The 15,907-nt window shown below is 37.6% G+C and overlaps 1 protein-coding gene across 3 annotated transcripts; it reads left to right on the top strand.

The window, feature by feature from the left end:
* Positions 1-1,432: 1,432 nt before the first annotated feature.
* LOC127957005 (leucine zipper putative tumor suppressor 3) lies at positions 1,433-15,704 on the top strand. 3 transcript variants are annotated; one of them, XM_052555335.1, is made up of 6 exons: positions 1,433-1,558; positions 3,817-4,443; positions 6,339-6,869; positions 8,243-8,563; positions 10,121-10,351; positions 11,201-15,704. In XM_052555335.1, the coding sequence occupies exons 2-6, from the start codon at positions 3,907-3,909 to the stop codon at positions 11,846-11,848; spliced, it is 2,268 nt and encodes a 755-aa protein (XP_052411295.1). In that variant the 5' UTR covers positions 1,433-1,558; positions 3,817-3,906; the 3' UTR covers positions 11,849-15,704. The 3 variants fall into 3 exon arrangements, with proteins under 3 accessions (XP_052411295.1, XP_052411296.1, XP_052411294.1); XM_052555336.1 differs by lacking the exon at positions 1,433-1,558 and adding an exon at positions 1,698-1,850 and having other exon boundaries at positions 6,339-6,860; XM_052555334.1 differs by lacking the exon at positions 1,433-1,558 and adding an exon at positions 1,698-1,850.
* Positions 15,705-15,907: the final 203 nt, after the last annotated feature.

Genomic DNA, 15,907 nt, shown 5'->3' with positions numbered 1-15,907 from the left:
CGAGCTCCGCTGTGCCTTAATTTCTCAGCTCTCTCTCTCTAATTAGACTCCATCCAGCACCTCGTTCTCCGTCAGCCTCCGTCACATGACACCAGCTTCTGCTCCAGTTGGATGGAGACCATCACCATAGTAACCTTGAGAAGTTGTTGATGTCACCAATGAATTTGTGAATGGAGAGAGAGAAAGACTTGATGGCTTTATTATAATGTGATGTTTTTGTGAGTGTAAGTGTGAGTTATGCATGTTAAACCATGGAGAAAAATGATGTTAAACTGAATGAAAGCTGTTAATTTAGTACTGATATTTGCACTGAACCCTATGTATGTATTTTGAGGAAATGTCCAAGCATTGATCATCTCAAATGTTGTGAGTTTGTTTTTAAAGCTGTGCATGCATATAATATCATCAGCATTCATTCTGATTTTGTTGTTGAAGCCTGTTGGATTCAAGTTAACTGTTGTAAAATACTTATTTGAATGTTTAAATAAAGATAATGCTTTGAACAACACAGCAATCCCACTTTATTTCTTTACTAATGGTAAAAACAGCAATGCTTTCACTTTGTGATCATTAGTTAATGAATTAGTAAACATGAGCTGATTATGAACGATATATGTTTTATATCATTTATTAATCATTAATTAATAAAATTACATTTGTTCATGTTAGTTCACGGTGCATAAAGGTAACATACATGACTTCTATTTAAAAATTGATTATTGAATGTAAAATATTTACATTTATTGTAAACAAATGAAACCACATAACTGCATGTCACTTTGTTAATTAGATAATTGTTTTACAGTTTCAGTTTGACTAACTGGTTTAAAAGTAGAATTAGAGTTTAATTTCAGCTTAATATAGACAGAAAAAAGAGAAATGAAGCAAGAAAGAGGTTTGACAAAACTATTAAAAAAACATTTAATAACAGTCTTCACATTAACAAATCACATAAACATAACATTTAAAAATTAAACCCAGATTTCCATCATAAATAATACACAAAACATCAAGAAAGAAAGAAAAACTTCTTGAGATCAAGTCTAAGAAGATTATCTTGAATGTAAGTGCAGTTCATTACTTATTATTATTAGCCTAAGAAGAGAGTGTATAATTTAAGACATGTTAGAGGAACATAATTTGTAGATATTATTACAAAAATCTTTATTTTTATTTATTTTGTTAGCCTTTCAAAAATCTAGAAGAAGAAAAAAACATTCTTAAATATTTTTGTGAACACAAAAGACTTTATGGTTCATTTAGGAAATAAGACAATTGCAATTATATTCGTTGTTAGTGTTATTATTTTATTCGTGGGGAATCCTTATAGTATGAACTGATTAATTGTCGTTTTTCTCGTATAATCGTTTTATAAGGCCCTCGCCGAGCAGAAGGGGGCGTGTCCGGTCGCGTCCAAAAGGGGCGGGGCGCAGGTGGGTGTGTCTATCAGCTGATGTCTCTCTGTCGCGGGCGTCAGCGGCAGCGCATCGCGCGGCTTCACGCGTTGGTTTACGCCGCAGCATCCGAGCAGAAGGACAGACGGATCCGTGGCGAGACAGTGAGTATGAGACGCGCGCGCTGGATGCTGCTGCTGTCATGGAGGGATGCGGATGCAGTGATGCATCATTTTGCATGAGCGCTAACACGCATTATGTAATGAGAGCGGATGATGCTTCGTCCTGTAGTCAGGTGAACGCTGGACCTCCATTGTGCTGCTGCATCCTCGTCTCTCCCTCTGTTAAATGGAGGAACTGCGTTTTATGTTATTATAAACGCAGCCTATTGAATGCATCCAAGCGTCTGCTGGTTAGTAGCATCACTAGGCCCGCATTCACTGTCAGGTGAAGCAGGTGAAGATGCTTTTTAATGCATAATGTGATTCTGATGTCATGTGTTTGTGTACAGGCCTTCATCTCACTCATCACTGTCATTTTCTCCAGTTGTGTGTGTTTGTGTTTTCTTGGAATTGCACTGCGGTGTGTGAGCGCGATGCATCAACACAGTAGTGTGTCATTCTGCTGCACTGCATGTTTACATCCATGCACAGACGTGTATCTGCGTTGATGTTTCTAATGCAGTGATGAGGTTATGCTGTGAATCCGATCTTGCATTTTTGATAGAGCAGCTGAGGGTGATTCAATTAGCATGGTAATCTTTAATGCGTGAAGCATGTGAGCGATGATGTAATGCCTGTGAGTGACTGACTGTGCTGGAGAGGGTAGTAGAGGCACGTGCCAGTGCTGATCTGATCCAGAGCTCTGCTGGACCAGTGATGCTACTGCACAGCATCAGCAGCACTGCTCCAGCTGACGTCTCAATGCGCTTGCATGGATCTGGGAGAGAGTTTATATGAAAACGATCATAGGAGGGCATGCATGTTAATGCATTGTGCACCAAAACACGGTTATGCTTGACACACACCATGCTAGTATCTTCTAAAGGCCTCAGATGTCTGGCTAAATGTATGGAAATCATCCATGTGCATTAAAATGGCATTATAGATCCAAGTGCATGAGACAGATTTTTAATGTTGAATGTTGCTACAGTCTTACACTGTTTATTATATCGATGCATCATAGCGCATTTTACCCTTTCAGAGAAGTACCATGGTAAAATGATGGCATTAAGAGTCAGAAATCTTAATACGAACAGCTGAGCTGCTTTACATTCAGTTTATAGCTCTTTTAATCTTAAAGGAGTATAATTAGTGACTCATTTGAGTCTGTTGTTTCAGCTTTTGTCTTCTCCAGATGTTCACTGATGGACTGGAGTGCTGTGGATTATTGTGATGTTTTTATCAGCTGTTTGGACTCTCATTCTGACGGCACCCATTCACTGTAGACTCAATTAAATGTCAGAATTGAAAGAGCACGCTGTAATTTTTCCTCTAGGATTCTAGTACAATTCATAAATGATTTCATGATTCACAGGAAGAACAAAATAAGCATGTACTTATAATGAATGTTCAGTTTTTTTGAATAAGTTTGACATAAATTGCATTCACACTGCAAAAAAGTTTGGGTGTGTTTGCAATTTATTTTTTTTACAAATGAATGTGGCCACAATCGGAATTGTATTTTTTGCTGTTCATTTGGAAACTGATCCATCACTTTGCTTTTGTTTGCAGGATTTTCAATCAGAATCATTTACAATCAGAATCAGGTCAGATTTGCTCTGTGTTTGGTTAATGTTTAACTCCAGAGATCGAATAATCAGGGTAAAGTTTCGCCGAAGCAGATCTGCGTTGATGTTTACACACAGACACACGTGCTTCATACGACTGTTACCTTAGAGAAGCTCCTCACTCTTTTTCTTTCATTTGTTGGCATGAAAACTTGCAGTCAGTTTCTGAGAGGTCTGATAAACGTTCAGCACGAAGAGCAAGCAGTTCTGCTTTTTTCGGTTCTTGAGGGACGCACGTACTATATGTTGTTTATTTACGACTGTTTGCTTTTTCTAGAAGCTGGTACATGCTCGTCCACATTGGCTGCATTTCTAGTAATGCTTTGTACTAATGCTGTGAATGTAATTTTATAAAGCAGCTTGGTTGCATTCCACTTCACTGCTTTTGTTGTTGTTGTTGTTTGTCTATGTAAACATGCGCTACATATATATATATATATATATAGAAAACAAGCAGTTAGAAAACGCTTAAGTCTTAAAAGGTCATGTTTTTAAAAACAAATAGATAAAATAGAATTAGAATAGAGAGTGCTGGAGTTCAAATAAAAGATGGAAGACTGAACTGCACCTTTAAGCGTTCTGTTATATGGTGTGTTGTGAATAAGGCCACTAACTCAGTGTGTTGTGTTGCAGTGTGTGTGTGTGTGACCCGACTCACTTCTCCTTCATGCCCGTGTGTGCTGGCGCTGTGGGCGGTGGAGTGAAGCGCTCGAGGCTCCTGGGATGGGCAGCGTAGGGAGCGGGGCTTCCAGTCAGCGGCCCATCACAATGCGCAGCGTGGGAACCCGCACCACCCCAAACGGCCCGCTGGCGGCCGCACCGCCCCCCGCCTCGGCCCGCCGTCGCCTCGATGACCGCAGCTTCAGCGCCGAGCGCATCCCCGGCCCCAGCACCAAGACCAAGGGCGTCTCCGCCGACGAGCACAGCTACAACGCCGAGAGGGATTTCCATGCTAGCGCTCGCAACCACGCTGACACCGAGCGCACCGCGGCACACAACACCAACCGCCAGCAGACGCTCAACGGAGAGAGGCTGGTGTCCAACGTGGTGTTTGCCAACGGGGCACGGCGGGAAGGACACAGGCGCGGAGAGAGTTTGGACCTGTGTGGGAACAACATCGTGCTGAACAACGACAAGAACGGCAGCCAAGCTCCACCGCAGCCGCCGCCGCCGCAGCACAAGGACAAGAGCAAAGCCAAACCCGATAATCACAACCCGCCCAACATCCAGCCCGTCTCGGGAAAACTCGAACATGCACAGGTACGCCAACAACGGCCCTGTTCAGGAGGAGATGCTAGCACTGTTTAGTGTGTGTTGTAGTGGCACAATAAAGAACGCAAGAAAATACCCAGCTACGCACAACAAACCATTTAGCCTCACAGCACATACATTCCTGGAAGCCCTCCTTTAGGGAATCATAATTGTGAAATTATGAGATAGCCACTAAATCATAATTGTGAGACAAAAAAAATCGAAATGACGACTTAATCGTAATGTTAAGATTAAAAGTAATATAATTTTGACGTTAAAATTTTAATTACGAGATACAGTAGCTGCTAAATCATAACTATGAGATAAAAAGTCATAATTAGGTCATTAAAAGTTGACATTATGAGATAGCTTCTAAATCATAAATGTGAGTTGAGAAGTCAAGATTATGACATACTGAGTAAAAATGATGTGGCAAAAATGAAATATTAAGTCGTAAGTATGAGATAAAAATGTCAAATTGCTGGTGGTTGAGGAGCTTCTCCCCTTACGTTTAAAGCATTTTGAGTACCCTGAAAAGCTCACGTAAATGTAATAAATTATTATTATTAGGTCATTAAAAGTTGATATTATGAGATACAGTAGCTGCTAAATCATAATTATGAGATAAAAAGTCATAATTAGGTCATTAAAAGTTGACATTATGAGATAGCTTCTAAATCATAATTGTGAGATAAGTAGTCAAAATTATGACATACTGAGTAAAAATTATGAGATAAGAATTTAAAATTAGAAAATACCAAGTCATAATTATGAGATAAAAAGTCAAATTGGTGGTGGTTGAGATTCCTCCCTTCCATGTAAAGCATTTTGAGTACCCTGAAAAGGGCTATATAACTGTAAAAAAATATTATTATTATTATTATTAGGTCATTAAAAGCAGAAAAGATCTATCTGATACAATTGCTACTAAATCATAATTATGAGATAAAAAGTCATAATTAGGTAATTAAATGTTGAAATTATGAGATAATTGTGAGATAAGAAGTCAAGATTATGACATACTGAGACAAAATTATGAGATAAAAATTCTAAATTAGGACATGCCAAGTTTTAATTACTATATGAGATAAAAAGTCAAATTGGTTGAGAGGATTCCCCCCTTCCAAGTGTTTTTTAGTACCCAGAAAAGCTTTAAAAATTAATTAATTATTATAGTTATTATTAGTATTATTAACTCATTAAAAATTGTAATTATGAGTTAGCTGCTAAATTTAAATTTTGAGACAAGAACTCAAAATGATGTGTTACTTCAAAACAATGAGATAAAAAGAAATAATTATATAATTAAAAGTATAAATTATGAGATTCAGTAGCTACTAAGAGACAAAAAAATATGTCATACTCAAGTCAAAATTATGCAATTAAAATTCTAAATTAGGACATACCAAATCATAATTATGAGATAAAAAGTTCAAATTACATACACCATTAAAGTGTCAAATTATGAAATAGAGACAACAAGGCAAAATTATGACATATAATGAATCTCAACTTTTGTTATAATTATGAATTTTTTACCTTATAATTTATCTCTTAAGTTAAACTTTTTTGGTTATAGTTATGAATATAGTATCTTATTATTTTGGGGTTTTTATGTCATGATTAAAATACTGGTTGAAAAACTTAATTTTAAAAAGCTTAAATGAAAATTTGAAAGAAATGTTGCCTTGCAACTTACTGAAATATGTAGTTTTGTATATATATATACACAATAAAAATGACAAAGAACATTAAAATCAATGCATCAATGAATAAATACATTAATAAAATATTTAAAAAAGGCTAATCAACATATACTTACACTAAAATACAGTTTATATTAAGTAACAAAAACTGGATTCTGTGTTAGAAGCCAGCATTCAGATGAATTTGTGTCTCTGCAGACCAGTGACTCTCTGGTGCGTCCTTCAGCCTTCAAACCCGTGGTGCCCAAGAGCTTTCACTCCATGCAGAACCTGGTGTGTCCCCTCCAGACCAGCTCTGGGACGACCGGTCAGAGCAGCAGCGGCGAGAAGAGCGGACCGAACCAGGACAGTCCCGGGACACACGGCGGTGCAGGCCGGGCCGGACAGGGCAGTCTGTCGGACTCCGGGAGGAACTCTCTGACCAGTCTGCCCACGTACACAGGCTCCAGCTACGGCCCACCGCCCGCTCTCGGACCCCTCAGTGCCTCCACCAGTCACATCAACCGGCTGGGCACCGTCGCCCTGGACAAACTGGACAAGCCGGGCTACCAGAACGGCCTGAGCGCCTCGGACAGCGGCCGCTCCTCCTCAGGCAAGAGCTCCTCCTCGTACCAGCGCCTCAGTCACCTGAGCGACGCTCCCGCGCCCCTGAGACCCTCTCCGTCCTCCGACGACGTGATTCAGGACCTGGAGGAGCGACTGTGGGAGAGAGAGCAAGAAGTAAGTGAGGTGACAGAACTTTGTCAATTCTTTAGCGTTGTGTATGTATCATTTGATGTTCTGAACCTTGGTGCATTTTCTCATCGAAGCTAATTGGCAAGCTTCTTGGTTTTGTTTACTATTTATTATTATTTTTTTAGTTATTTATTTTGTTTATTTTTTTATTCAGTTTTTTTCAATAAAAGTGTCTGACTATGTAAATGTGATGTACTCGCTGAGGCATAATTTTACCATGTTCCACCTTCAAAGTGCATTTGCCACCATGTTTTGTTGGAATTGTTGACAGATTCAATAATAAAACATTTGAAAACTTCATTCATCTTTTAATTTATTTACATTTATTTAATTTTCCATACAACATTGGATATTTTTTTAATGCAATTTTTAAATGCAAAAAAAAAAAATCTAAATGAATAAATTGTGCGCACGATTTAGCAAATCGAGTGAACAAAATAGTAAATCGGTGGAACGCAATAGTAATCATGCACACATTTTAGTACACTGAGGGAACGAATAAGTCAATGGTGTGCACAATTTATTTATTTTTCCTTGCATATCATGTGCGGGGCTCCATACAATTAAAATTTATTTCATTTTGCATACACAAAATTATTAATTTTTTGTTTAAAGCACTATATAAATAAAAATAAAATAAAGGTGACACCATTGGATATTTTCCACTTTAGTTTTACACAAACAGTGGATTTTTTTTAAATACACCATTGGATTGGATCATATATTTTAACTTTGTTTGTATTTATTTATTTATTTTTAACATGTCTTTCATTTTGCACATACACAATTGGATAAAAAATATATATATATATATATATATATATATTAGGCATACAGAATTAAATTTTTCCCTCAAAATAATCTTTAATTTTGCATACATTATCGGATATTTTTAATTTATTACTATTTTTTATATTTCTGCATGCACCACTGAATATTTTTTATAATTATTATTATTCACAATTTAGTTTTTCTTAAAAGAGGGAAAGTAAGTCACAGAGTTTCACTAAGCATAAACAGAACATTTTCACCCTGGAAAGGTCCTTTGGTTTAGCGGAAATGTTATTTGAATATTAATAGAACAAGCATTTTTATGGTTAACAAGGTTTTATTCCAGGAAGTAACATCAACCACAGTAAGGTCACAAACATTCTCTACGCAAGTACACAATTCTGTTGTACATACATGCTCTCCACAGTACATGCATTAGGTTAATATTATTAGATTTCTTTCAGATGTGCTGTTATTATTCTTATAGCTAGACGTAGAAGACGTTTATGCAAAGTGACATGACGTGATAATGAGATCTAGCTTGCATTGTTTGAGACTGTGTGTTGCATGTTTCGGCCGTGCTGCCCTCCTCACAGGTGATCCACATGAGACGTAACCTGGACCAGAGCGAGGCGGCTATAGTGCAGGTGTTCGAGGAGAAGCAGCGCGTGTGGGAGCGAGAGATGGAGGAGCTGAGGCAGAACTACGCCGGGCGTCTGCAGCAGGTGACCCGACGGGCCCAGCGCACCCAGCAGGCTCTGCAGGCACAGATCGCCCGTCTGCAGCAGGACAAGCGGCGTCTGCAGGACGAGATGACACTGCTGCTCGCTCAGAGAGAGGAGCTGGAGAAGAAGTGCTTGGACTTCAGGAAGGAGCAGGCCGATATCCTGCCCAGACTGGAGGAGACCAAGTGGGAGGTGAGAGAGACTTGGACCACAGACGGACTTTTAGTTCGATCCGTAGCCTAAGGCACATCCACTGTTCTCAGCACATCTAAACATCCTTAAATCAACCAAGTCATAATTCTGAGATTAAAAGCCATAATTGTCATTAAAAGTTGAAAATATGAGATATCTTTTGAACCAAAATTATGATGTAAAAAGTCAAAATTATGACATACTCAAAATTATGAGATAAAAAAAAAAATCTAAATTAGGACACCAAATCATAATTATGAGATAAAAAGTGACAATTATGCCATTAAAGTTTTAAATTACGAGATAGCTTTTGAACCATAATTATGAGATAAAAAGTCAAAATTATGTCATATTAAGTCAAGATTATGAGATAACAAAATCTAAATGAGTAAGCACAGAATCATAATTCTGAGATAAAAAGTTATAATTATACAATTATAGTGTGAAATTATGAGTTTTGAACCATAATTATGAGATAAAACGCCAAAATTATGACATACTCAAAATGATGAGATTTAAAGAAAATCTAAAATAAGACACACCAAATCATAATTTAAAAAATATACATTTACTCGAGATGTAAAATGTCATAGGAGAAAAAGACTTCAAATGAAGTGGGTTTATGCTTAAAACGAGAACAAATATGTGACAGTGGATAATAATCTAATTCAAAGGCAAAGCAAGTTTATTTTTCTGACACCACTGATAGAGATTTTGGTTTTTTAAGTGTAAATCTCACTTAATTTTGTAGCATTTTAAAATTAAAGTCTTTCTTTTCCTGGAAGATGGACTAAAATTGTCTTCTGTAAAATACCTTAAAAATGTATCAGTGATTTTATGAAGTCTTATACAACTTCATAAAGTGTATATATATATATATATATATATATATATATATATATATATATATATATATATATATATATATATATATATATATATATATATTAAATATGTATGTTCATAAAATCACTGTTGAAACATAGGATTAGGTTTATGGTTATATTATATGTGTGTGTGTGTGTGTGTGTATTTATATACACACTGTATATTTTGCTCTTATTATAGATGTTAGATGCTTTACATATTTATATATTTATTCGGCATATTTATATATTTATTATATATTATGTATTAAACTGATCTGAACTAATTGTAAAGACATTTTTAAATGTATGTTACAAAAGATTTATTATTTATTAAGATTATCTATTTTAAAAGATGCTGCTCTTTTGATCTTTTCTCCTGGAAAGAATCCTGAAAAAATGTATCATAGTTTCCAAAAAAAAAAAAAAAAAAAAATATTTCCAACATTAAAAACATTATAAATAACAAAGCATCAATAATAATAATAACTGAGCAGCAAATCAGCATTTTATAATGATTTCTGAAGAATCATGTGACTGAAGACTGATGCTGAAAATGATGCTTTGAACACAGAAATAAATGACATTTTAACAGATATTCACACAATACAGTTATTTTCTATTGTAATAATATTTCACAGTTTTTACTGTATTCAGAAGTTGTGTGTGTGTGTGTGATGTGTGTGTGCAGGTGTGTCAGAAGGCGGGCGAGATCTCTCTGCTGAAGCAGCAGCTGCGTGAGAGTCAGGGCGAGGTGACGCAACGCGCCGGAGAGATGGTGGCCCTCAGGGGTCAGCTGAAGGAGCTCAACGCCCAGCTGAGAGAGAGAGAGGAGGCCGAGATCAGCCTCAAAGAGTCCTTCTGCACCAAGACCCTGGAGCTGGAGCGCTGCGAGGCCGAGCTGCAGAGCATGCTGGCCGAGGTACCAACACTGCAGCACTGCAACACAGAAACCAGGGTTGATGTAAACATCATTCAAAAATGTACTGATAATAAACACATCTGTACATTATGATGTTCTTACTGCAACTAACAAATAGTCTAAGTGGTTTACATTTATGAAATTATTAATGCATTGTATGGGTCACAATTATACATTTCTCTTTTATGCCAAAAATCATTAGGATATGAAGTAAAGATCATGTTCCATGAAGATATTTAGTAAATTTCCTACTGTAAATATATCAAAAAATTAATATTTGATTAGTAATATGCATTGCTAAGAACTTCATTTGAACAACTTTAAAGATGATTTTCTCAATATTTCGATTTTTTGCTCCCTCAGATTCCAGATTTTCAGATAGTTGTATCTCAGACAAATATTGTCCTCCGAACAAACCACACATCACTGGAGAGATCATTTCAAGTTGACACTTAATACTGGTTTGTGGTCCAGGGTCACATATATAAAAAATAAAATAAAATACATATATATATATTGCTATGATAACAATTGCTATTTTTATAATAAACATTGCAATTTGATATTTTGCCCAAATTGTGTTTACTTTTTTTTATGAAGTAAAGCAATATTGTAATGCACTACTTTTAAAAGTAACTTTCCCAACACTGGCCATAATGATATTTAATTAATACAAAATTGTCCAGCCCTAGAAAAAAAAGCACAGCAAATGTAGTTTTTTTTTTTTCAGATTGAATTTTAAATAAGAATTGCTGTTTTAATCCGGTGTCTGGTCTCCTTCCTCGTACTGTCAGATGGTTGCAGACGTGTCTTCTAGCGGCTCTGACGTGTCCCTCTCTGTGTCTGTAGGTGGCAGTGCTGCGAGACAAGCTGAGTGCGTTTGAGACGGAGGTGGCACGGCTGAAGAAGGCCCTCAGTGAACTCAGCAGTAGCTCCAGTCGCTCCAGTGAGCCCAGTCTGACCGGTGTGGGTCCGCTGGTGGCTTCCCGAAGCCGAGAGCATCTTCTGTCCCCTCCGGAGACACCCACGTCCCTCCCGGCGTTCCCGGCGCTCCCGGCTCCAGACCCGATGCTCTCGCTGCAGAGCGACGACTCCAAGGCGCAGCGGCAGGATTCGGGCGACCTGCGGCGTCAGCTGGAGCGACTGCAGGGCGAGCTGCGTCTGGAGCGACAGCAGCGAGAGCGACAGGCGCTCACCTTCGCTCAGGAGCGCCAGACCTGGCAGGACGAGAAAGAGCGCGTGCTGAAGTACCAGGCGCAGCTGCAGCTCAGCTACGTGGAGATGCTGCAGAAGAACCAGGCTCTGGAGGAGCGCGTGGACAAGCTGGGAGCCCAGGTCGTCTCGCCGTCACCGCCGGAGGCCTCCGTGTCCGTCTCCATATCCCTGACCTCTCCCACCCCACCAGTGGAGGAGAAGAAGCTGCCGGAGATGCACCAGCTGGCTCCGATGTGGCCCGTGCCGACCCGCCTGGAGAGGATCGAGTCAACGGAGATCTAATGCATCCCTGATTACAACTGCATTCAGTACAATCCAAAAACTGCTTCCGAGGACTGTCCAAGGATGCCCTGCTTGTCTGGGGCAGGTGTGTGGGTTGAGGGCAGGTTCGTTGGGTAGCTATGAGAGCGTGTGTGTGCGAGTGTGTGTGTGTGTGTGTGTGTGTGGCCTTATCAGGAGGAGGTCAGTCGCCAAGCGGGAAACACTCAGGGGATTCACGGACCGTTTCAGCTTTGTGTTTTTACAGGCGCGAGGGTTTAGGCGATTAAGAAGTCACCGTCGCTCCTTATATGATCACGGCATCTTCTGTACTCTCCAGCATTCAAACAATCAAAACTAGAGATCCCAGACTAACACTGCAGTCAGATTCTCTTAAAGTGAAGATCTCGCATGGTGCTCATCACGTTTAGGACCAAATCTCAGTTCCCGTCTCGAGAGTGTTTATGTCGATGTTCGTCGGGCCGCAGAAAGTACACAGAGATGCAGAAGAAATGAAACTGATTATGCATCTCAAGGCTGCATTTAATTGATCAAAAATTTGAGATGTTATTACAGTTTAGAATATCTGTGAATAAATATGCATTGCTGAATTTGCAAAATCCAGTGTCACATGATCCTTCAGAAATCATTCTACACTCTGAAAACAACAACATCAAAAAAGTAATGCAATAGTTTGCATGAATGTTTTTGAGTTATGACAATTTGTAGCATAAACAGTTTTTTAATTGATTACTCAAAAAATATTTTGGTACGATTAATTTAAACATATCTATTATCCATATCTATTTTTTCATCTGATGCAAGCATTTCAGTTTAAATCACATGCGATATTAAATATTTTATATTTCATACTTTTTTATTTTTAAATGTAAAAGTTGAAATTACACGCAGCTATGTAATCAGAATTAAAAAATTATAATAAAAAACGGAATATTAAGTCAAGTCGAAACTTCAGTTTAAAGTACAATAAATATTAAATGAATGCAACGATCTAGATTATTGTCAATAGTTTTCATTTTCATAGACACCATGATGATTTAATTTTTTAGGATTCACAGATAAATAGCATTTATTTATTAAAAAAAATAAATTGCATGACATGATAAATGTCTTCACTGTCACTTTTGATCAATTTAAAGCGTCCTTGATTAATAAAAGTATGAAATCGTACAGACCCTGAGCTTTTGAATGGTAGCGTATCAGACTCAGAATGCATTGTTATGATGCACAAAGAGTTTCTCTTCTCAGAATCCAGTGAAGTGAGCTGATGTTTGCATCCGTGTGCTCGTATAGAGTATGTTTGGAGGCCTGGTGTGGGACAGAGGAGCGCTCAACCCTCCTGCTCTATTGCCCAAAGCAGCGGCGGAGGACGTGTATTCATTTCAACTCAGAACGGACTGTTTCACCTGAATGTCGTTTTTGCCCTTTTCTATGTTTTGAGCAATGTGGAGTAAACTAGACGAGGGACTGGGATTAAAGACAAGTCACTTTGTCAGTGCACTCAGACCACCCTGCTTGTAAACCGAGGTTTGGTTGATGAAGCTGCTTGACTGAAGGACAGCGGCTGAGCCAAAACTGTGCAGAGTTTCCATCTCCAATTCGTCAACGGATTATATTTGAATATGACTTCACATTCTTCCACAAAGAGCATATAATGTGTGTCAATGTATACTTACTGAAAGTATCATTTAGAGTATTTGACTTTGAAAATGTCATATGCAGTAGATTGAAGTGATGATTTAAATGTGTTGAAGCGAGTGCACAGACATGACGAGGAATATCTGAAGGGTTTGTGAAGATCAAAGTGTGAGGGTTGTGTGGTAGTTGACGAATACGACGTGTACTGTTTCTGCAGTGTGTGTATCATGTGTCTTATACAACAGAGCACACTCGGCGTGATACTGTTTCCCACGATGCAAAGTGTATGGCTTGCATTAACAGTGTGATGAATGAAAGAATGGGAATGTTGGTCAAAATGCGAAAAAATTTCATGCAATTACGAGTTTAAATCTTGCAAATCTGACTTTTGTCCTTGCAATTCTGAGCAAAGGAAGAATTACAAGATATAAAGTCATTATCGCAGATAAAAATGTGCAGGAAAGACTGAATTTTGAGACAAAACAAGAACAAAACATCTATTTATATCAATTTGGACTTTCTTTGCAATTCATTTCTTAAAATTGCAAAATATCAGAATTATGAGATTATCGATTGAAAATGATCTTTAAATTATCTCAGGATTCTGTCTTTTTTTTACTTAGAATTATGACTGAATTATGAGATATTGAAGTGATTAATGTGAGACGAAATGTCGGAACAGCGAGATATTAACTAAAAATGTTGATATATAATCTTGCAATATTAATTTTTATTTGCAGTTCTAGCAATTTTGACTTTTCATCTATACATTTTTCTCGTTCAGAATTGTGAAATAGAAACTCAGAAGTTGTGAGAAAAAAAGAGTCAAGGTAACCAAGAATTTTTCTCTTACACTTCTGACTTTTTTACCCAGTTGCATCTTTACATATTGCAATTCTGAGAAAATGAAGAATTGTGAGATATAAAGTAATTATTGCGAGATATAAACTCAGAATTATAAAATATATGATAAACGCATAATTCAGAGATAAAAATTCAAGCTAGTTTCTGCCACGGAATACATCTTATTTTATTTTTTATTCCAAAATTCATACTTTTTTTCTCACAACTACTACTTTGCATTAATATATTTTTTAAATCAGAATTGTGAGATTTTAAAAAATCACAATTACCTTTTAATTTCTTTCTTCTGTTGTAGAAGCGTTCATAGAATGAAACATGCCCTGTACGTTTTTTTTTATGACGTAAAACAGGATACATTGTGCAATGAATAAAAACCAATATGTTGCCTTTTTAATGCAAACGTGTGTAAAAGCATCTAATCAAACTGAGAAGGATCGTATGATGATAGTTCTGTCATCACACTGGAGACAGAAGGTCAAGTGTGCAGTATGTAGTGTGCTCTCTTGTATAGAAACAGCACGTGTCGTATGCATGTATGTTTATGTGAACACGGTTAGATAACAAATGCACTACGGGATCTGACGAGGGACAAACGCTATTGTTTGCTTCTGTAAGTGGTAGACTTTTACAGTACACCTTTTGTCACAAAGTCTTGAAATAAGCTACAGAAGATATTCCATCGAACCAAATCGATATTTCTTTAACCCCGCCACCCTTTTCGGTCTCAGCACTAACAAGCCAGGTTTTCTCTCTTTTGCATAGAAACGAATCTCGGAAACAAGCACAAACATGCATTCAGTAGACATGCAATAGAAAGAGTGACGTGGAGAACTCGTGCCTCTTCTGTCCCATCATGCCATATCTGAGATAATCACTGCAGCTTTATGACACTAGGTGTTAGGAGAGAGAGCTTTAGATGGACGCTGTCTCTGGCCACACTCTTTTGCTGCTATGTGCTTCTTCTGTTGTGTTCTTGCTAGAGACAAAGGCATGTAAATATCACTGTTCCTTCTGTGTACAGAACTATTCTATCCAAATATACCGAGCTAATGCGTGTGAATACTTTTGTGAAGTAATGAGACTGACATGTCAGCTTTTATTTTTCAGAACTATTAATATAGGCTTATAATATACATATATGAATCCTAAAAGCTTCGATGATCGGCTATATCACAGTGACGTCATACAGAGTCCGATGTCTCTTCTCTTTCTGGATGGGTGCGCGCCCCCAAAGGTTTTGTAAACATTTCATTTTTTTTTCTTCCTTTCGTTCTTTTTTCTTTTCTTTTCAGAATTTGCTTGAGAAGAGCATATCTTAGCAAATATTAATTTAAATAATAAAGATGTGAATAAGAAAGTTGTCTCTTCGTGATTTTATTTTCAAATACACCTCCGCGTGCTGAGTACACTTGATGTACAATTACTGAAATTATACAATTATAAAATCTTACACATTTAATTTCCTGACTCCCAGTAACTGAACACGTTATTTTATGAAATGTTGGGGAAAATAAAAACCTGCCAAGTGAACCGAACTACAGCAGAAATAGTTATTTTTAA

This window comes from Carassius gibelio, chromosome B5 (assembly GCF_023724105.1).
Source record: "Carassius gibelio isolate Cgi1373 ecotype wild population from Czech Republic chromosome B5, carGib1.2-hapl.c, whole genome shotgun sequence".
In the NCBI taxonomy this organism is placed as follows: Eukaryota; Metazoa; Chordata; class Actinopteri; order Cypriniformes; family Cyprinidae; genus Carassius; species Carassius gibelio.
The sequence above is the reverse complement of the archived record's forward strand: the minus strand, read 5'-3'. Positions and strand labels throughout refer to the sequence as shown.

What these genes read in the sequence shown, in the direction of transcription:
- LOC127957005 (XM_052555335.1), top strand. Translation starts at nt 3,907, where the DNA reads ATGGGCAGCGTAGGGAGCGGGGCTTCCAGTCAGCGGCCCATCACAATG. An exon ending in GAGAGCAAGAAGTAAGTGAG is followed by an intron (nt 6,870 to 8,242) that starts GTGACAGAACTT and finishes CCCTCCTCACAG; the next exon opens with GTGATCCACATGAGACGTAA. An exon ending in TGCAGAGCATGCTGGCCGAG is followed by an intron (nt 10,352 to 11,200) that starts GTACCAACACTG and finishes CTGTGTCTGTAG; the next exon opens with GTGGCAGTGCTGCGAGACAA.